Source organism: Oncorhynchus kisutch, linkage group LG26 (assembly GCF_002021735.2).
Source record: "Oncorhynchus kisutch isolate 150728-3 linkage group LG26, Okis_V2, whole genome shotgun sequence".
Taxonomy (NCBI): domain Eukaryota; kingdom Metazoa; phylum Chordata; class Actinopteri; order Salmoniformes; family Salmonidae; genus Oncorhynchus; species Oncorhynchus kisutch.
Window position 1 is genome coordinate 18123735 of NC_034199.2, and position 22422 is coordinate 18146156.

General features: G+C 42.2%; 2 protein-coding genes across 3 annotated transcripts in view; one reads left to right on the forward strand and one right to left on the reverse strand.

Annotated features, from left to right (window-relative positions):
• The first annotated feature begins 3587 nt into the window (after window positions 1-3587).
• LOC109870971 (uncharacterized) lies at window positions 3588-11094 on the forward strand. The gene is made up of 4 exons (XM_031805507.1): window positions 3588-3744; window positions 5284-5341; window positions 7489-7630; window positions 8336-11094. The coding sequence occupies exons 2-4, from the start codon at window positions 5284-5286 to the stop codon at window positions 8568-8570; spliced, it is 435 nt and encodes a 144-aa protein (XP_031661367.1). The 5' UTR covers window positions 3588-3744; the 3' UTR covers window positions 8571-11094.
• Window positions 8836-22422, reverse strand: part of LOC109870970 (anion exchange protein 3) — a 104328-nt gene continuing 90741 nt past the window's right edge. The window contains exons 21-25 of one of the 2 annotated variants that reach the window (XM_031805505.1): window positions 21567-21820; window positions 14815-14984; window positions 13315-13488; window positions 12583-12784; window positions 8836-12441 (exon numbers count right to left, since the gene is read on the reverse strand). In XM_031805505.1, the coding sequence (XP_031661365.1) occupies window positions 12704-12784; window positions 13315-13488; window positions 14815-14984; window positions 21567-21820 (679 nt within the window). In that variant the 3' untranslated portion in view covers window positions 8836-12441; window positions 12583-12703. The remainder of the gene's footprint in view (window positions 12442-12582; window positions 12785-13314; window positions 13489-14814; window positions 14985-21566; window positions 21821-22422) is intronic. The other variant, XM_031805506.1, reaches the window with a different exon arrangement.

Genomic DNA, 22422 nt, shown 5'->3' on the forward strand with positions numbered 1-22422 from the left:
CCTCATGTTCTATCATCAGCCTCTCCTGTCGGGGCTTGGCCTGGATGTCCTGTATCCTGTAGGTGGCCTTCTGTAACTCACCTCCAGAGCTAGCACCCACTGCTCTTTCCCAGCCAAAGCCATAAGCTCCCTGCTAGACTTCCTCAGTCTGGCTTGGGCCTCTCTGGCTATTCCCTCCCTTCTCCTCACAACCAGGATATGCTCATCATTCCCTTCTCATCTCCCGCCGGTAGACCTCTGGGGATATCTGGATAGCCTTCAACCCACCGCACCCTGCTCTCCTACCCATGTGTCAATGCTGGTGCAGGTCTACCCACTGGTAGTCAAGTCGGGCAGCCCTAGAGCTCTTATAGAGGATATCCGGTACAAGCCATTGAACCTTGACGAACCACTCAGCCCCATCAGCATTGGTCAGTAGACTGAACTTCTCTGCCTTGATTGGACCAGGGACAAACATCAAAGCCCATCTGCATCGGAGAACAAAGAGCTAATTGGCCACCTTGGTCGGAAACGTAGGGGGTGGGCCTTAAGAGTCAGAGGTCAAAGGGACATTCCAAACAGAATTGGCAGTGCTCTTGTCTTTGTCAATGACGTACATGTTTTTGCAGAGAGGGACTATCACTTTCTCGCCAAAGGTCTCTTTCAAGGTGCACAGATGTTCGACGAAAGAGAGAAGCCACGTGATGCAGTGTTTTGTGTCTGAGCCTCTGTAGCCACTGACTACCACCACCAGGCACCTCTGTAACCTCAGAGAGGAGAACCCACAGCTGCTCCAAGCTGTTGATTCATCCTGGCTTTTCATGGTCAGGGCACACAAGACTGACTGAAGAGTGTACATATTGAAGGAGTGTTTGCAGTGTTGGACATGGTCCTGGAATGAGGCACTCTCTCTCTTGAGGCAGGTGTACAGGTTATCCATGGTTTCTGCTTTCCCGTCTAGCAGCACCTATCTGAGGCAAAATTTTCCATTACACCAATAAGACACACTGTCCAAACAACACAGTTTTTCACTTTCACAAACAAGTATTTTCAGTGCGGACCCTGTGCCATCTGTATGTTTGCCCTGACTCTAACGATATTATGCAGACAACTAAGTGAAATGGAAATGTTTTCATATGACCATTCCTGCACATTTCACAAGTAGCTAATTGATTATTATTATATTATGTGTATGTTGCTTAGCAGCTCGAGATGGATGTGCATTAGCGAAATCATTGAATCATCACATTTTGCACTTAGGGGAAAAATACATGACGGGGGTTGCTGAAAGGTATTTTCACAGGACTCCTGAAAGATTCATCTGTCAAGTGGTCGTCTAGTCGAGGCACATGAAACACCACACAATGGTGTTCAAACTTTCCATTGCTCACTCTTGAGTTTAATTGAAAGGAGCAGAGTGAAGAGAAGGGCGCTGTTTTGACAAAAGTTAACACCCAAAACAAAAACATTTGACTGATGAGATGAAAGGTTTGAGGGTGACTTTTTCCAGCTTTGCTTTAATTGCTTGTTTAATTGTAGAGAAAGTGGGGGTCACCAAGTCTAAAGGCTTCATGAATAGCGGCCATTAGGCTTTAAAAAAAATATTATAATAATTAAAAAGTAAGTATGTGTGTGATTGTGTGTCTTAGCCTCCGTGTGTGTCCATAGTAGGGCTGGATGCTCATCAGAACATTCGGACAGTTGTGATCTGCAATCCAGGCCTCTTGCCATTCTTCAATCCATCTCGGGAACATTCCCAGAGTGCTGCATTCCGGAACAATTGTTCTGAGACCCGAGATGTTTTTAGAACAAGAGAGACTTGGAAAAGTTCAACCACTCTCTCCTAGGAAACAACTACTGGCACAGCCATACAACCCTAAACAGTGCTTTTTTTCAAACTTGTTTAGACACTTATCCTTCATAGTTTATGGAACAGATCACATTACCTTTTGGGATTTAAGAATAACATTTGACATACATTACATTACAGAGGGTACTATATTATTGTGCTAGTGGCTGCCAAGCCATAAATATGTCAACCTCACTCTGGCAACCATAGGCTTAAACATGCTGTCACTAAGCAATGCCATAGGGGTATGACAGCTACAAGTCACTCCTATTGCACTAGCTCTGGGCCCTGTCAACGTGTTGCGAGGCGAGTGTCACAGTCTGCAGGACATCTACAAGCTTGTCTGTTTACACAGCTCTACGTCGCTATTCAGTGTTTTAGAAGGTAAAGAAAGAGACAGGCGGGCACGGACTTAGACATTAGGCTCGTGAGTAAAGGTGGCTACTTCACATAGCAGTACTGCTCCTTTGGCTATAGTAGTCGATCAAAAACAACGACTGAGTGTTGTCTTAAAAGTTGTAGGACATGAGCATTTTTAACAAGTGGTTAAAAAGTCACAGCATCAAACCAAAAAATATATTATTGAGAGTTTATAAATAAACGAGACGGTTAAGTTATGATCCTTTTTTTAAAGGCTTCTCTGGAGCATATTGACTACCAAAAGGCTTTATAATTACAAGTAAACTCTTTTGCTTGATTGTAGGATTGGGTTGCATTTGGCACCTTCCAGTATCAGGATTGAGAAACTCTTGGGTGCGTAACAGAACTTCATCCATATCTGTCAGTGTAGTATGTGTTCCGAGAAACAGCTTGCCTAATGCTGTGTGTGCATGAAATATATATCTCACCGTAGACAATCCAATGACAATAAAAAAGGTAATGCAATGATGGTGGCGGTTGTAGCGCTAAATTGAATTAAACTGTCTACACACCTTATTTTTCCTCATCCACTACTGCAGATATATCTTGGGCTTATTTAGGCCATATACAATGTAGTTCAAGTTTAAATCAAGTCACAATTCACACGGTTTTACTCTACCCATTGTAGAGACAATGCTACCCATTGTCTTGTGCCTTGCTATTAGCCGGGAGACACCGAGGGGTCAAGAGCAGGTCTGGGAGCAGATTTATGGCATGTAATTACTCAGGAAATATCAGTAGGGGGAGAAAACTCAACACTGTGTTACTCTCAGATAAATCTATTGCCTCTCCCTGCTGTCCAATCTATTTAGGTAATATAGAACTGTAATACGATGCTTGAAACAAAAAAAATATGGACATGAGGGGAGGGTGACTTTTTTAGTGGAACTAGGGCATCAATTTACAGCTTAACAAAACTATTTAATTGGATGCTGTCTGTATGTGTGTGTGTGTATGTGTGTGCATCTCTGTCTGTCTGTATGCACTTCTGTGTGCCTACAATAGGGATGTGTTGTGGTCACTGTATGTGTACTGTCTGTCTCTGTCTGGTGTGCAGTGTTGCTAGTTAAGGGTAGAGAGCGGATCACCAAGCCTGTACCCTCTCTCCCCATCCCTTCTTCCCCCATCTAGGCCCTCCATCCCACCCCAACATTAATATACTGTACACTTTAACATACCAAAATGTAAGGCCTGCTTGTCCGTTTCACTTGGGTATAGCCGGAGGATGGGGTTTTAAGTATAGAAGCATGGGAAAGGAAGCAGCCTGAAAGTGGTTTAGAGCTGGGAGATTGCATAAACACAACTCCCAGTCCCACGGACTGATAAGACCCTGAATCCCTAAAGGGGTTCTCATTCGCCTCAGCCATGAAACAATGTTTCCTTGGTTAGTTGGTTTTCAGCAGCGACTCTACTTCACAGGAGACCGACTGGGCTCCAGATTTTGTGTGTGACCTTCCAGGAACAGAAGATGAATTAATCTACAGATATAAGTCAAGGTATTATCTTACCTCATTTGCACACACTGTATATATACTTTTTCTACTGTATTATTGACTGTATGTTTGTTTATTCCATGTGTAACTCTGTGTTATTCTATGTGTCAAACTGCTTTGCTTTATCTTGGCCAGGTTGCAGTTGTAAATGAGAACTTGTTTTCAACTAGCCTACCAGGTTAAATAAAGGTGTTTTCAACTAGCCTACCAGGTTAAATAAAGGTGAAATAAATACATAAAAAATGTATCCAGTTGTGTAAAAGTACTTAAGTAAAAATACTTGAAAGTACTAATTAAGTATTTTGTTGTTGTGTATATGTATTTAGTTTACTACACTACATCCCTAAAGAAAATATTTACCTTTCACTACCATACATTTTCTCTGACAACCAAAAGTACTCATTACATTTCGAATGCTCAGGCAGGACAGCAATATTGTCAAATTTACACACCTATTAATACAACACATTGTCATCCCTACGGCCTCTGATCTGGCATATTCACTAAACACAAATAGTGTGTTCATAAATGAGTGCTGGCATGTGCCACTGTCTGTTCATAAATTTAAAAAACTAGAAAATCATGCCATCTGGTTTGCTTAATATAAAGAATATGATATATAGCTTTATATATTACTTTTTACTTTTACTTAAGTAAATCGGTTGAGTGCAGTCAAATGCTGTACTTTTTAACTAATTGTTTGGTGTTTGTAAATCTATCACAACTCCCAGTATAACTTTTAGCTTTAAATGACAAATCCATCCTGGTTGTACCATTGTACCAGTTTTGACAGTATACGTAGACACAAACCGTACATTAGAACATTTAGATGGTACATTTGTCTGCATTCCTCTCCACATCTGTTTTCAGTGACTCCCATGTCCCAAGAGATAAATTCATTAATTTAAAAAATATTCAGTAACCAGCTGGCCATTCACTTTTTTACCAGCTATTAGAGATAAAAATACAAATGTTTCGTGTCAAACAATACAAAGCAACTTGATATTTCAATCATATCAGAACATAAGCGGATGTTCTCTTTCCCTCTTCAGTCATCTATTTTTATAGAACTAAATGACACGACAAGTGATTATCCATTTGAGTCACTTTTCTGCACAGAAAGAATGCTAGTATGCTAGGGCGAAGTGAGGTGATAGTCTGGCAAGGCAGGGCATGGATTAATAAGTAATTTTTCAAACTGCCACAAGTTGAGGGAAAATTATGTGTAGAAGCAGTTGCTGGCATGCATTTGCCAGACTGTAATGTAGTTATCTGTAGCCTGGTTCTGGCATAAGCCGGCTTCAAACCCTATTGCTAGTGTACCATGTGGTCTTAATGATGCAAGCCTGAGGCCTGAGACCTTTACTTTACATTTGCCTTGTATTCTATCAAATGGTAGGAAGCAACATGTTGATGGTGACGATAATCAGTAGGACACACTATCTGCACACCTGATAGGTAGTTGCAGGTGCAAACATTACGTATTGCCATTACTGAATTGTCATTGTTTGATTAACTATGGACAGTATCTATTTCTGACAGATGGAGAATCGACAGACTATTTTGACCTGCCTTATTGTGATCCTCGTGGCCTTATCACGTGAGCAACAATTACACTACTTCGCTTGACTTGGTCCTCCAACCTACTTTTCAATGCCCTGTTGAGGACAGTTAAATTGTTATCCTGATCCAGCAATGTCTACAGCAGTCTAGTCCTCTAATTGTCATGCTACAGCAAAAACATATAAGGCCTTTAAAAGTGGGGGAGAAAGCAATACAGTGCCTTGCAAAAAAGAGTATTCATCCCCCTTGGCGTTTTTCCAATTTTGTTGCATTACAACCTGTAATTTTAAATGGATTTTTATTTGGATTTCATGTAATGGACATACACAAAATAGTCCATATTGGTGAAGTGAAGTGAAACAAATAACTTGTTTCAACAAAAAAAAAAGTAAAAATGTCAAATTAGTGAGTGTATATGTATTCACCCCCTTTGCTATGAAGTCCCTAAATAAGATCTGGTGCAACCAATTACCTTCAGAAGTCACATAATTAGTTAAATAAAGTCCACCAGTGTGCAATCTAAGCATCACATGATCTCAGTATATATACACCTGTTCTGAAAAGCCCCAGAGTCTGCAACACCACTAAGCAAGGGGCACCACCAAGCAAGCGACACCATGAAGACCAAGGAGCTCTCCAAACAGGTCAGGGACAAAGTTGTGGTACAGATCAGGGTTGGGTTATAAAAAAATATCTGAAACTTTGAACATCCCACAGAGCACCATTAAATCCATTATTAAAAAATGGAAAGAATATGGCACCACAACAAACCTGCCAAGACAGGGCAGCCCACCAAAACTCACGGACCAGGCAAGGAGGGCATTAATCAGAGAGGAAACAAAGAGACCAAAGATAACGCTGAAAAAGCTGCAAAGTCCCACAGCGGAGATTGGAGTATTTGTCCATAGGACCACTTTAAGCAGTACACTCCACAGAGTTGAGCTTTATGGAAAAGTGGCCAAAAAATGCCATTGCTTAAAGAAAAAAATAAGCAAACACCTTTGGTGTTCGCCAAAAGGCATGTGGGAGACTCCACAAACATATGGAAGAGGGAACTCTGGTCAGATGAGACTAAAATTGAGCTTTTTGGCCATCAAGGAAAAAGCTATGTTTTGTGCAAACACAACACCTGTCATCACCTCGAGAATACCATCCCCAAAGTGAAGCATGGTGGTGGCAGTATCATGCTGTGGGGATGTTTTTCATCGGCAGGGACTGGGAAACAGGTCAGAATTGAAGGAATAGTGGATGGCGCTAAATACAGGGAAATTCTTGAGGGAAAACAGTTTCAGTCTTCCATAGATTTTAGACTGGGACGGAGGTTCACCTTCCAGCAGGACAATGACCCTAAGCATACTGCTAAAGCAACACTCGGGGAAACATTTAAATGTCTTGGAATGGCCTAGTCAAAGCCCAGACCTCAATCCAATTGAGAATCGGTGGTATGACTTAAATATTGCTGTACACCAGCGGAACCCATCCAACTTGAAGGAGCTGGAGCAGTTTTGCCTTGAAGAATGGGCAAAAATCCCAGTGGCTAGATGTGCCAAGCTTATAGAGACATACCCCAAGAGACTTGCAGCTGTAATTGCTGCAAAAGGTGGCTCTACAAAATATTGACTTTTGGGAGGTGAATAGTTATGCATGCTCAAGTTCTGTTTTTTTGTCTTATTTCTTGTTTGATACACAATAAAACATGTTTTGCATCTTCAAAGTGGTAGGCATGCTGTGTAAATCAAATGATACAAAAGGCAACAAAATAGGGAATATGCCAGGGGGGGGTGAATACTTTCGCAAGCCACTGTATATCTCCGAACTGTCCTATTCCAAATACAAGAGCTTTGTGGTCCAACAGTTGTTTCGCTGTCAGTTTTTATACCACCTATAAATAATGGAAAAACACATTCTAACTAGTGTCTACTTATTCAGTAGTACTAAAAGAGACATGGAATATTTCACCGCCTCCTCCCTCGCTCCGTAATGGTCTGGGATTTATATGAAACATAATGTTTTGTTGACACATCCTTAACAGACATGAAATCACCAACCCACTGCCGAAAATCTACAGTTCTATTGAATGGTTGATGTTTTTTTACTCTTATTTTGTAATAGATTGGGAGTTGGGATAAACGAGTCTGCTGTCACGATGTGTTTACTTTTCACCAACTCTTGTTTTTTTTCTAGGGCTTAGCGAGGGTGGCTACGTTGCACAGTGCAACAGGCTGACGTTCGACCACTACGTGCATGGTTACTGCCTCCCAAACTTCAACCAGAGCATGGAAGCTAGCAACTATCAGCACAGATGTCCCTGGCCTACCTTTAAAGGGTGTGTGTGTGTACCCCTACAACAGAGGGGTTTGGTGTACAGCCTGACCTGTCTCTAGCCTTCCTGCCTATTGTATTTTGTATTGAGGGGGGGGGGGGGGGCCTGAGCTCACATCCCCTGGCTGATGAGTGAGAACAGAGGAAAGGGCTAAGTATAGCCGCGTATGACCATTTTTAATGGCTATATCGCTAAAGATACAACCTTTAGTCATGGGAGAGTCAGACCTTTCCTGTCGCCAGGGTGTTTTTTGTGTAACTTCATGTTAGAGCTGATTCAATGTTTTGGGGTGGTAGCCTAGTGTACATGTCTAGCCACACTGCACCACTCGTATTTCTCCGACATCACATGTTTGTTCAGAACGAAGATGTAGTGCTAGCCCATTAATTACACTGTAATAATTCATATATTACTGTTGACATCGCCTGCAGGGCCCAAACCCTGGAGAACTAAATGGTGTGTTTGGGTGGTGTCTCAACCGGTTACACCCTGAAATTTGAGCGATTGGTTCACAGTAGTCCAGGCTGTTTAGTACATGCTACTTTTATTAGTCTGTTTTGACAGTGGCTCCGGCCCATTTCTCTCCTCTTTCTTAATGAAGTGTGCACTTGTTCACTCCCCACTAAAAGGAATGGAGTGAGTGAATGCCCACTTCAGGAGAGAAATAGGGAAATGGAACATTAAGTTTTTTCCCCTTTTCACCATCAGCTCCTACATCATTTTGAATCACTGTGTGGAACAAGTAGCCACCAGTACCAGGTGTGTGGAGCCTTCACTGAAGGACGAAATCTTCCTAGAGGTACACCAGATGTTCTTCTCACTCTGCTCGCGTGTGGAGGACCCGGCTTTCGCTGTCCTGATGTTGCTGATTCTGCCTTGTATCATCACCATTCTGCTTCTCCCCCTGCTGTGTGTCCACATCACCACAACCACTGGGCTCTGAGAACCAACCCTCTTGGTGGACAAATCTTACAAATGCACAAACACACACACACACACATACAAAATAAACTTTCACGTGAGACACACTAGACGTAGCCAACAGAAAGTTGGATATCTGTTTAACATTCAGAAACACACATTTTTGTACACCCATATATTGTATGCTGAATAATGGTACTTATAGTATTGTAATACCCTGTTATGTTCTTAAATAAGCCTTGAATAAAAATGTGATAGATTTATTTGAAACACATAATAAAGATTTATTTGAAACACAAATATTTATTTTCAGACAAAAAAATAACAATTTGTTTTACAGTAGTTTGAAAACCCCTTTACAATAATAACAGGCTGAACCGCTATTCAAGTATCCACATAACATAAGTATCTTTCAGTATTGCTAATGCTAAAGTAATTCATAATTTATCATAAAATTAACTCACATACTTTTTTTTCTCAGACAGACAAACCCCACTTCATCAGGTATCGTTTTCAGAGCAGAAAGACTTATCTTTGTGTGTGTATGTGTGTCACTATATTTGTGTGTGACATGGCTTCAGGATGATTTTAACACAGGTATAGCATGTATAAACCATACTCACCTTCTTAAGAGTGACACTAAAAACATTGTCCTTCATTGAGAGATATGTCATAAGTTCTTCATTACAAGTGAGCTGCAGGAAATCCTTTAAATGCCACAAGACCGTCAATTAAAGTCAAATTCACCTACCTAACAATAAACCCGTTATCTACTTCCCCAGAGTCTGATGAACTAGTGGATACCATTTTTATGTCTCTGCGTACAGTATTTGCGAGTCAATGCTAACTAGCATTAGCACAATGACTGGTGCTAATGCTAACTGTTCCAGTAGACTTCCAGTCATTGTGTTAATGCTAGTTAGCATTGAGGTAACTAGCTCGTAGCTTCATTGTCAAAATCTTGAACTATCCCTTTAAAGGGGACCGTCACCTTTATAACTTTGTATTCATTACATGGTGCAAACTTGTAGGACAAGTTGGGAATGACCCATTAATAAAAATTAAAAAACTGGACATACAATAGGATGTTGCCACAGGGTTAGCAGTGCTATCTTATTACTTATGAAGGTAGATACATAAAAGATATACAGGTAATCTAATTGCATACATTTCTGATTGTCTACAGTACTTCCTAACGCCTTCACAAATGTCCTAGTCATCCAATCAAATGAAGAAAAAAAAGATCCCAGAGACTTCAAGTGAGAGACGGGTAAGTAGCAGCGGCTAACAAATAACGCTATATTCCTAGATTTTGGGTGGGTGGTCTGGTCTGTACTAGCATGGAGGTATCAGGCGACGAAACATTGTGGATTCCCAACATCTAACATGCCAGGCCTTTTTCATGGGCCTAGAACTATTTTCTTTTCATGTCCCTGCTCCAAATCTTGAGGAATCCAGACAGAACAGAAGAAAGTGGCTACACTATACCTTTTTATTATCTTGAATAATAACCACTCTTCCAAATCTTTATTTTTTTTCCCAGTGATTGAGTGATTGTTTTACTGAGTGTAGGCATATCCACCACAGGGCCACGGGGATCTCTGGTAGCCCTCAACACACCAGCAAGCCCGTGTTCTCAAACAACAATGACCTTTCCCCATTTTTCCTTCACATCAAGTGAGGGGGAAGCTTTCTCCCCTTGCCCTCTTCCCATTTTCATGTCTGACGCCATGGTAACAGTGATACCTTTTGCCTTTGACATGCCAAATACAATGCCAGTAGCTGTCTATTACTCCAAGCCCAGAGTAAAGCACGGCCACTTTGGTCTGAGATTCTATTGACTTAAGTCCTTCCTTCAGAAGCCAAGTTGACGCTAGCATACCTCCAGTTTAACAGAGCAGCGGAAGAAACAGTGCAGACAAAGTAGAGACTATCAAAACAACATCCCTGGAAACTTACTATATAGGCCTGTACATTCAATACGTCTCACACGGTAGGGGCTAAGTAGGTTGTCCATACACAACATGCCATTGCAATTCCAGTATCTACACTCTTAGGGAAAAAAGCTGCTAAATAGTAGTACCTTGTAGGGTTCTTCGGATTGTCCCCATAGGGGGAACCCTTTGCAGAGGGTTCTATCTTGAATCTTTTATATAGTGTTCGTTATAGAACTCCCTGTATATGGTTCTACCTAGAGCATGCTGGGAAATACTGTATGATATATGGTTCTATGAAGAACCCTTGCCTTCCAAAGAATCCTTATTGCCATCCAAAGAATTATCAAAGAACTCTTTCCTCCAAAAACTGTTCTTAGAATATTAAAGGTTCTAGGTAGAACCCTTTCCCTTACAAAGAACCCTTGTCTTCCAAAAAGGGATCTTCAGATGAAAACGGTTCATGGTAGAACCCTATCCCTCCACAAATAACCTTTTTAGAACCTTTTTTTCTAAGAGTGTAGTGTTTGTACGACAAGAGTCAATAAGACATGTGATGTTACACTTCTCTAGTGGGGTCTATTTAAAAAAAAAAAAAAGCATTATCATATTATACAATACATAATTTCGACAAATTCAGCAGATGCTTCAATATTTGAAACATGGTCTCCACTTCACGTGTATCAATTTAAACCTATGGTTCTGCAGCACTGTTCATGATAACATAGTCCATTTTAAACAGACAAACATTCTGTGTGGGGTAGAAACCTGAACCTTGGGGAAAAGAGTCCATTCCAATCACTGTACATGTTAAACACATGCCAAGTTGTATATTATCACTTCTGAACCACCTGTGTGTATAATTTTAAATATTTCCTTGAATGGTTTGTGTACACAACAGGGACACAAAACCAATGATCAATGATCTATTTGCTTTACAAAGGTTAGTTTTACCTTATGCTATAGTACCCTTCACACCCAACAGTTGCCTACAGAACATGGAAGTACACAATGACAGTGGTGCTACACAGTGATTTTGATACCTGTGGTATAATTCCAGTGACTTTGACAAAGGTTTTGAATAATGTTAATAATTGCAAATTCCTCCAACTAACAGGCATTTAGAATGCATCCCATATGTCAATATCGCTTCATATAATTTTGGCAACTAACAACAAACTAAAGTAAATAGGTAGGCTAACATTTAATTCGGTAAGAAAAATTTAAACATGTTCAAGGTCAGCAGATCTCAATGTGTTTACTTGTATGCATCCACAATCATTGGATTGGCCTGTTGGGCAGAATATACCTTATAAAGTAACATCTCTCCAAAACACACGTAATCCTCATGTACTGTATCTTCGTTTCCGGGAGAACTGCATTGAGAGGGGATCAACAAATGTATCTTCTCCTGTTATTGGACCAGGGAACTGGTGTGTCGGTGCAGGTGAATCACAAAGGTCAAAAGGTAACGTATCCTGTGAGGAGCACACAACTAAAGGGAGGGCACACAGTGAAAATAATGCCGAACTTCCTGTTTGGTTAACGTGGTCATTGAATTCCACTGATAATGGCTACAGTACGAAGAAGGGTAAAAAGGCAGTTATGCTGAGGAGGGCAGTGGAGTATTGGCTCCCAGTGAAACCAGTGTGGCTGTCATACAACCAGTGTTCATTCCACCAGTGCCCCAAATAAATGGGACTCCAACACTGGGAGGGAAAACCAACCTACTGGAGTACTTGGGGTTGTTGTCATTGCACTTACGCCCGGAACCTGTAGAGAGCTTGACCGTTAAAAGTAAGAGGAAGAACCCATGTCCAGGGTTTGAGTGGGGACGAGTGTTTATGAATTATTGGTCTGTGTTTAAAAGGTGCAATGTCCATGTCACGCACTTGAGGATTCCTGACACGCTCAGCAACAGTAGGGCAGCAGAGCTACTGACCTCTTTGAGAGGAAAAACTGTTGCAGCAGGAAAACCAGAAACAAATTATAACAGTGGGGTTATTCCTTTACATCATTTTTAGATCAAAGTACAGCAGAATTTGAATATAATATATGTATATATACACATAATGTTTCTCTGTTGGACGAAAATCCTACCGTCATCTGAGTGTTTTCAAGACACAGCTCCCAGACGTAATAAGAAACATGCTCGTGATTGGAAGATGGAGAGAGCCTTGGAAGATGGAGAGAGCCGATTGGGCCTACCCGTGTGACGTGTCTACACAAGCATGTGAATCTCATTATACTCGTCCCGACCATCCTCGTCAAAGTTGGGGGAGTCCTCATTTTCCCCGTCGAGCTGTAAGAGTGAGAGATGTTGGGATGTCATCAGAATCTTCACTCATAGTGTCTTGATGCTTTGGCCAATATAGTGAAACAATAATAGAAGAATAGGCATTTAGCAGACATTTGAATCCAAAGCGATTTACAGTCATGCGTGCATACATTTTACACGTGGCTGGTCCCAGGAATCTAACCCACAATTCTGTCATTGTCACACAACACAACACAACACAACACAACAACACAACACAACACAACACAACACACACACACACAGTGTTTTGATCAAGTCCATTCTCCAGGACCCCTGCGTCCTGTTTTCGTTAAGATCATGTGGTTTAGAGACTTGACTTCGAGGAGATAAACATTTTACAAATGTATTGTTAACTGAATTAAAGTACTGTGTAGCATGCACATTTCACAAATAAACAGAAATCCCCTTGCGAACACAGGACATCAGTGTTATTATTTGTAACGTGTGACCCAATGTTGCCTGGACCAGATGATTGTGCCTGAATTCAGAGAATTCCAGGAATGTCCACCTACCGCCTGAAGCTCACGCTCCTCAAAGATCCGGGAGAGGATGAGGCGGCGGAGCGGCACGGTCATGATGAGGATGAAGGGGAAGGCGAGTGAGGCCACGGTCGACTTGACCACCCACAGTAGCACAATGCAGGCCAGCTGGATGATGGTGAACATGTTCATACGCCACGTCTTCACCTGTGGCCAACGCACACACAAACATGTAAATGGGGTTAGTTATACTGCTTATGCTTATGACAAGTCTTACATACCTGCAGACTTTAAGTACAGCCTTACCCATAATTGAAATAAATTGAATTCATATTTTATATTCATTTGTTTAGGAATAATGATCTGGGCAGGACAATTAACACATACTGTTCATAGAGATGAGACAGACAGACACTGAGTGTACAAAACATTAGGAACACATTCGTCGGGGCATGGACACTACAAGGTGTCGAAAGCATTCCACAGGGATGCTGGCCCATGTGGACTCCAATGCTTCTCACAATTGTGTCAATTTGTCTGGATGTCCTTTGTTTGGTGGACCATTCTTCATACACACAGGAAACTGTTGATTGTGAAAAACCCAGCAGAGTTGTGGTTCTTGACACACTCAAACCAGGGCACATGGCACCTACTACCATACTCCGTTCAAAGGGACAAATATTTTGTCTTGCCAATTCAACCTCTGAATGGCACGCATGTACAATCCATGTCTCAATTGCCTCAAGGCTTAAAAATCCTTCTTTAACCTGCCTCCTTCCCTTCATCTACACTGATTGAAGTGGATTTAACAAGTGACATCAATAAAGGATCATATCTTTCACCTGGATTTACCTGGTCAGTCTTTGTCATGAAAAAAGCCGGTGTTCCTAATGTTTTTTTGTACACTAGTAAATACATGTTATATCACTGTCATAATTCAACCCCATCCTGTCACCGAGTTAAGATTTGCTACCCTGCCCATGGAATGACTATGGAAATGATTATATGGCGGGGCAGCAGGTAGCCTAGTGGTTAGTGTTGGGCTAGTAACCAAAAGGTTGCTGGATCAAATCCCTGAGCTGACAAGGTAAGAATCTGTCATTCTGCACCTGAACAAGGCAGTTAACCCACTGTTCCCTGATAGGCTGTCATTGTAAATAAGAATTTGTTCTGAACTGGCTTGCCTCGTTTAATAAAGGTAAAAAAAAATTGAATTAGATGGATTGAGCTCCATCTAGTGGGTGGATCCCCTTCTGTCTTTCACTAACATTGACAGCCTGCACCTGACTAGACACGGATCAAAAACATACCTATTGCAATACCGACATTAGATCAATGTCTATGGTCAACTTTATCCTTTTATCATTTGATTGCAAAGTAAGTCCACACACACAATTCCACTCAAGTCCGACATCATGCACAAATAAACTCACAAACAAACATGCAAAACCAGGATACCAAAATAGATTGGGCACAAATCTATAACAAAAGAGGTCGAGTAGACTCTCCATCGTATTCTGCTATTGGGCTCACCTTGGTCACGTATATGTGGTCGGGGTGGTGCTTGGCGGGCGTGAACATGAGTGTGATGCGCTCGTAGAGCTGGATGCCAGTGATCGACGTGACGCCCATGTAGAGGAAGATCCCGAACAGCACGGCCAGTGGGATGTTACGGAGCACGTCCGTCATCACGATAGACATGCCTTAGGAAAACACAAGTCAAAGGTGAAAGGTCAAATGTGTGAGATCCAGGTCGCATGGGGATCTGTAGGTTGGTTGAATTCAGATCGACTGAGCCAGTTCAGCAGTAATCTTGGTTAACCCGGAACTCAAATCTGGTTATATTGAAGTAGTCTGTCCACGAGTGAATAGTTCTGGTGTAACACCATTCAAGAACGTCTGTTACAGTACCTTGAAAACGCATTCATTCCCCTTGGTGTTGTTCCTATTTTGTTGCATAACAACCTGTAATTTAAATAGATTTTTTATTTGGATTTCATGTAATGGACATACACAAAATAGTCCAAATTGGTGAAGTGAAATGAAAAAAATTACTTGTTTCAAAAAATGATAAAGTGGTGTGTACAGATGTATTCAACCCCTTTGCTATGAAGCCCCTAAATAAGATCTGGTGCAACCAATTACCTCACATAATTAGTAAACCTGTGTGCAATCTAAGTGTCATATGATCTGTCACATGATCTCAACATATAACCTGTTCTGAAAGGCCCCAGAGTCTGCAACACCACTAAACAAGGGGCACCACCAAGCAAGCGGCACCATGAAGACCAAGGGGCTCTCCAAACAGTTGGGAGAAGTAGAGATCATGGTTGGGATATAAATAATATCTTAAATTGACTTCGGGGGGGGGGGGGTTGAATAAAACATATTTTGCATCTTCAAAGTGGTAGGCATGTTGTGTAAATCAAATGATACAAACCCCCCAAAAATCTATTTTAATTTCAGGTTGTAAGGCAACAAAATAGGAAAAATGCCAAGGGGGGTGAATACTTTCGCAAGCCACTGCAGGTTTAACCACAGAGAACGCTATATACACAGATAAACTACACCACTGGTATTAGAACATAGTCCCTATCAACCATTGATTGTTTATTTTCCTATTTCTTAGTTTGCTGTCCATGTTACATTTCTGAGTGCAACAGTACAGTACACCTTAGAAGATACTCTGGGATACACTAGTGACCATATCCCCCATGCATCCCGCAAAGGTGGAGGTGTTGCTAACATTTACGACAACAAATGTCAATTAAAAAAAAGAAAAGAATGACTGCATCTTCGTCTTTTGAGTTTCTAGTCATAACATCTATGCAGTCTACTCAATCACCTTTTATAGCTACTGTTTACAGGATTACTGGCCCATATACAGCGTTCCTCACTGAGTTCCCTGAATTCCTATCGGACCTTGTAGTCATTGCAGATAATATTCACATTTTTGGTGACTTTAAAATGGAAAAGTCCACAAACCCACTACCAAATGCTTTAGGAGCCTTTATCGACTCAGTGTGTTTTGTCCAACATGTCTCCGGACCTACGCATTGCAACAGTCATACCCTGGATCTATTTTTGTCCCATGGAATAAACATTGTGGCTCTAAACGTTTTTCCTCAGAATCCTGGATTTACGGACCAATATCTTATTATGTTTGCAATCGCAACAAATAATCTGATCAGACCCCAACCGAGGATTATCAAAAGGTGTGCTATAAATTCTTGGACAACCAAAAGATTCCTAGATGCCCTTCCAGACTCCCTCCACCTACCCAAAGACGTAGAGTAATCTGTTAACCACCTAACCTAAATGTAACTTTGCGTATTACCCTATTACCCTAGTCACACCTTTTAAAAACAAAAAATATTTGTCACAAGAAATTAGCTCCCTGGTATAAAGAAAATACCTGAACCCTGAAGCAAGCTTCCTCAGACAGGGCCACAATGTCTCCTGATCCCTCCTGTCTCAGCCTCTAGTTTTTATGCTGCCATAGTTTATGTGTCGGGGGATAGGGTCAGTCTGGTGTATCTGGAGTATTTCTCCTGTCTTATCCGGTGTCCTGTGTGAATTTAAGTATGCTCTCTCGAATTCTCTCTTTTTTTTCTCATTCTCTCTCGGAGGACCTGAGCCCTAGAACCATGCCTCAGGACTACCTGGCCTGAGTCTCCTTGCTGCCCCCAGTCCACCTGGTCGTGCTGCTGCTCCAGTTTCAACTGTTCTGCCTGCGGCTATGGAACCCTCATCTGTTCACCGGATGTGCTACCTTGTCCCAGACCTGCTGTTTTCAACTCTCTAGAGACAGCAGGAGCGGTAGAGATACTCTGAATGATCAGCTAAGAAAAGCCAACTGACATTTTCTCCTGAGGTGCTGACACTGTTGCACCCTCTACAACCACTGTGATTATTATTATTTGACCCTCCTGGTCATCTATGAACATTTGAACATCTTGGCCATGTTCTGTTATAATCTCCACCCGGCACAGCCAGAAGAGGACTGGCCACCCCTCATAGTCTGGTTCATCTAGGTTTCTTCCTAGGTTCTGGCCTTTCTAGGGAGTTTTTCCAAGCCACCAAGCTTCTACACTTGCATTGCTTGCTGTTTGGGTTTTTTGGCTGGGTTTCTGGACAGCACTTTGTGACATCAGCTGATGTAAGAAGGGCTTTATAAATAAATTTGATTCCAGAAAATTGGAATGGTAATGGCGCTCCACCAAACTGGAAGACTTCAGACTATCTTGGAAATACAGTACCGTGCAATATCGTAGAGCCTTCACTGCTGCACGATTAGCATATTTTTCCAACCTAAATCTAAAGCATTTTTTTGATACTGTCACAAAGCTAACTAAAAATCTGCATTCCTCAAGGAGAGGATGGCCTTCACTTCAGCAGTGCTGAATTCATGAACTTCTTTGATGAAAAGATCATGATCATTAGAAAGCAAATTACAGACTCCTCTTTGAATCTACATATTTTTCCAAAATTCAGTTGTTCAGAGTCTGCACAGAACTGCCAGGACCTAAGATCAATGGAGACACTCAAGTTTTTTAATCCTGTATCTCTTGACACATTCACAAATATAGTCATGGCCTCTAAACCTTCCAGCTGCCTACTGGACACTATTACAACTAAACAACTGAAAGAGCTACGTCTTGTGCTTTGGCCCTCCTATGTTGAACATAATAAACAGCTCCCTATCCTCCATATGTGTCCCAAACTCACTAAAAGTGGCAGTAATAGAGACTCTCCTGAAAAAGCCAAACCCCCCAATCCTCTCAAAAATGTTAGAAAAAGCTACTGCTGTCCTGAAGACAAATAATGTATACGAAACGCTCCAGTCTGGTTTGAGACTGCACTTGTGAAAGTGGTATATTACCTTTTAATGGCGTCAAACCAAGGCTTTGCATCTGTCCTTGGGCTTCTAGACCTTAGTTCTGATTTTGACACCATCAGGCACAACATTCTTTTGGAGAGATTGAAAACCCTAATTGGTCTACACCAGGTATTCCCAAACTGGGGTAATGCCGTCGGGGGTACGCCAAATAAAAAAAAAATATATTTGTGGAGGACTTAATTCTTCCTGCTGCCGAGGATAAGTTTGGAACAATGCTGCGGTAAAAGGCCAACAAAAACTATACAGACAATATCTTCATCGAACAACACTGTTTCACGACGCATCAGTGACATGGCAGGAGATGTTTTGAAACAATTACTGCTTTGCATACAAGCCAGTGAATTCTATGCATTACAGCTGGATGAGTCAACAGACGTTGTGGGCCTGGCACAGCTCCTGGTATATGTCCGTTACGTTTATGGGGGGGCCAATTAAGGAAGACATCCTTTTCTGCAAACCTCTGGAAACCAGGACAATAGGAGAGGATATATTTAAGTACTGGACAGCTTTGTGACATAAAATGGACATTGGTGGTCAATATGTGTTGGTACTGATGGCACAAAAACCATGACAGGGAGACATGGTGGAGTGGTAATGTGCGTGCAAGCGCTCCAGATGCAACTTGGGTACACTGCAGCATCCACCGAGAGTCTTGCTGCCAAGGGAATGCCTGACAGCTTGAAATACGTTTTGGACAATACAGTGAAAATGGTTAACTTTGCTAAAGCAAGGCCTGTGAACTCTCGTGTATTTTCTTCACTACGCAATGATATGGGCAGCGACCATGTAACGCTTTTGTGCTCGTTATTAAGAGGCAAAGTATTGAAACTGTTTTTTAAAATTTATTAAGAGACTAGCTTAAAGTTTTCTTGACTGACCACAATTTTCACTTGTCTGACCGCTTGCATGATGACGTGTTTCTCACACGACTGGCCTGTCTGGGTGATGTTTTTTCTCACCTGAATGATCTGAATCTAGGATTACAGGGACTCTCCGCAACTATATTCAATATGCGGGAAAAAATTGAGGCTATGATTAAGAAGTTGGAGCTCTTCTCTGTCTGCATTAACAAGGACCACACACAGGTCTTTCCATTGTTGTATGTTTTTTTTGTGTGCAAATGAACCCAAGGTTATGGACAATGTCAAATGTGATATAGCGAAGCACCTGAGTGAGTTGTGTGCACAATTACGCAGGTACTTTCCCAACTCGGATGATACAAACAACTGGATTCGTTATCCCTTTCATGTCCATGCTGGTCATTTATGAACATTTGAACATCTTGGCCATGTTCTGTTATAATCTCCACCCGGCACAGCCAGAAGAGGACTGGCCACCCCACATAGCCTGGTTCCTCTCTAGGTTTCTTCCTAGGTTTTTTTCCTTTCTAGGGAGTTTTTCCTAGCCACCGTGCTTCTACACCTGCATTGCTTGCTGTTTGGGGTTTTAGGCTGGGTTTCTGTACAGCACTTTGATATATCAGCTGATGTACGAAGGGCTATATAAATACATTTGATTTGATGTCCTGCCTCCAGTCCACTTACCGATATCTTACAACAAGTGGTTCTGTGAAAAATTGAATTGAATCAGAAGCCACTGCCAGATTTCTGGATTGGACTGCTCTCAGAGTATCCTGCCTTGGCAAATCACGCTGTTAAGACACGGATGCCCTTTGCAACCACATACCTATGTATGACAGGATTCTCGGCATGAAAACTAAATACAGGCACAGACTGTGTGTAGAAAAAGTCTGAGACTCTCCAATACAACTCAACATTGCAGAGTTAGTCTCATTAATTTTTTTTTTTAATGAACAAATAAGGTTTTATATGTAAGGTGTCTAAGTAAAGAGCAAAATGATTGATTATTATTATATGTGGTCTGGTCCTATAAGATTTCTTTGTCACTTCCCGCGAGCCAGGTTGTGACAAACTCACACTCATTCTTATATTTAATAAATATAGGCTTACAATGATTGCAAAAAACAGCTGGAGGCTGGGCTTTCTCCTATAGAGCTACATGTTAATTGAATGGTCTGCCTATCCATGTGAGAGACACAGACTCGGTCTTGACCATTATGTCTTTACTGAAGACTCATCTCTTCAATAAGGCTAATAAATTTAATCTGGCCAAGGGGTGCAACCAATGGACTGGAGTTACGAACCGCCCTTGCTGTCTCTGCCTGGCCGGCTCCCCTTTCTTCACTGGGATTCTCTCCCTCTGACCCTATTATGGGGGCTAAGTCATTGGCTTACTAGTGGTTTTCCATGGCATCCCTAGGAGGAGTCGTGCCGCGCTTGTTTCGCTATACTCGACTTGAGTGGGTTGAGTCACTGACGTGATCATCCTGTCTGGTTTTGCAGCGCTTCAGGCTTGTGCGGTGGAGAAGATCTTAGTGGGCTATACTCAGCCTTGTCTCAGGGTAGTAAGTTGGTGGTCTATTGATATCCCTCTAGTGGTGTGGGACCGTGCTTTGGCTAAGTGGGTAGGGTTATATCCTGCCTGGTTGGCCCTGTCTGGGGGTATTGTCAGACAGGGCCACAGTGTCCCCCGACCCCCCCATGTCTCAGCCTTCAGTGTCTATGCTGTAATAGTCTATGTGCTGGGAGGCAAGGGTGAGTCTGTCCTATCTCATTAATTTTTCCTGTCTCATCTGGTGTCCTGTGTGAACTTAAGTATGCTATCTCTAATTCTCCCATCTCTCTATCTGTCTCTGTCAGAGGACCTGAGCCCTATGACCATGCCTCAGGACAACCTGGCGTGATGGCTCCTGACTGTCCCCAGTCCACCTGGTTGTGCTGCTGATCCAGTTTTTGCTGTTTTGCCTGTGGCTATGGAACCTTAACCTGTTCACCAGACGTGCTATCTTGTCCCAGACCTGCTATTTTCGACCCTCTCTCTCTCTCTCTCTACCGCACCTGCTGTCTCGACCTCTGAATGCTTGGCTATGGAAAACCAACTGACATTTAGTTCTGAGGTGCTGACCTGTTGCACCCTCTACAACCACTGTGATTATTATATGACCCTATTGGTAATTTATGAACGTTTGAACATCTTGAAAAACGATCTGGCCATGTACTCTTATAATCTCCACCCGGCACAGCCAGAAGAGGACTAGCCACCCCTCAGTGCCTGGTTCCCTTCTAGGTTTCTTCCTAGGTTCCTGCCTTCATAGGGAGTTTTTCATCGCCATGGTGCCTCTACATTTGCATTGCTTGCTGTTTGACGTTTTAGGCTGGGTTTCTGTATAAGCACTTTGTGACATCTGCTGATGTAAAAAGGGCTTTATAAGTACATTTGAATTGATTTTGATCAATGACACCTTCCTTCACATCACACCAGGGCCTACACCCAATCCTTTCCAGAAAAACAGCATCCTCCTCACCCACGAGCACGGCAACTACCAGGCCCGTCACCCGCTGCTCCTTCACCTCCTGGATCATAGGCTTCTCGCCAGGCGCTGTGGCCTTGCTCATGACAGTAAGGGCGTTGACATGCGTGACAGAGCGCACAGTGGCGGCTGTGAGCCAGGGCAGGCCTAACAGAGGGCACATGGCGCCCAGCGTGACAATGAGCAGCAGGTCCAGGTGGAAGCCCGATCCCTTGACCAGGCGACGCTCCTTCTTGCTGACGATTAGTCTAGGATGGGAGGATGGAGGAAGAGTAAAGAGAGGGGGGGTAAGGAATGGGTAAGGAAGGTGTAAATCACACACACCTGTACACATACATTCACACATGCATCCACATGCATGTTTACACATACATGCATAAACACATATGTGCAAAATCACATGTATGTTCACACACACACACAAGTAAACACCCAGCACACGTATGCAGCCCAGGTCACCACATATAGAAACAAGCACTATTTTCATGTTCTTATTTGTTTAGTATTGTGCCTGTGATATAAAGTCAGTAATCTTCACTCTACTCCAATGTGATTGGTAAATGCCAGAGAAGGAACAGATGTCAGTTGGTTAATCATTATGGCCTGCAGCCAATTGATAGTTGACATTGTTGAACTTGCAGTACCTCCAACTCTGTTTATAGATTTGCTTCACAACATCATCCTACCAAAAACGGGTTTCTCGATAGCAACCCCTACACTGATATCACCATGGTTACCCAACTAGCACGTATGAGACAACATATATCCTCATCGCCTAGACGGCATCCCTATCCGTGTCCTCAGAACATGCGCAGACCAGCTGGCTGGTGTGTTTACGGACGTATTCAAT

Coding starts and splice junctions, on each gene's coding strand:
- LOC109870971 (XM_031805507.1), top strand. CDS start 5,284: ATGGAGAATCGACAGACTATTTTGACCTGCCTTATTGTGATCCTCGTG. Junction 5,342..7,488: donor GATCCTCGTGGCCTTATCAC/GTGAGCAACAAT, acceptor TTTTTTTTCTAG/GGCTTAGCGAGGGTGGCTAC. Junction 7,631..8,335: donor CCCTGGCCTACCTTTAAAGG/GTGTGTGTGTGT, acceptor TTTCACCATCAG/CTCCTACATCATTTTGAATC.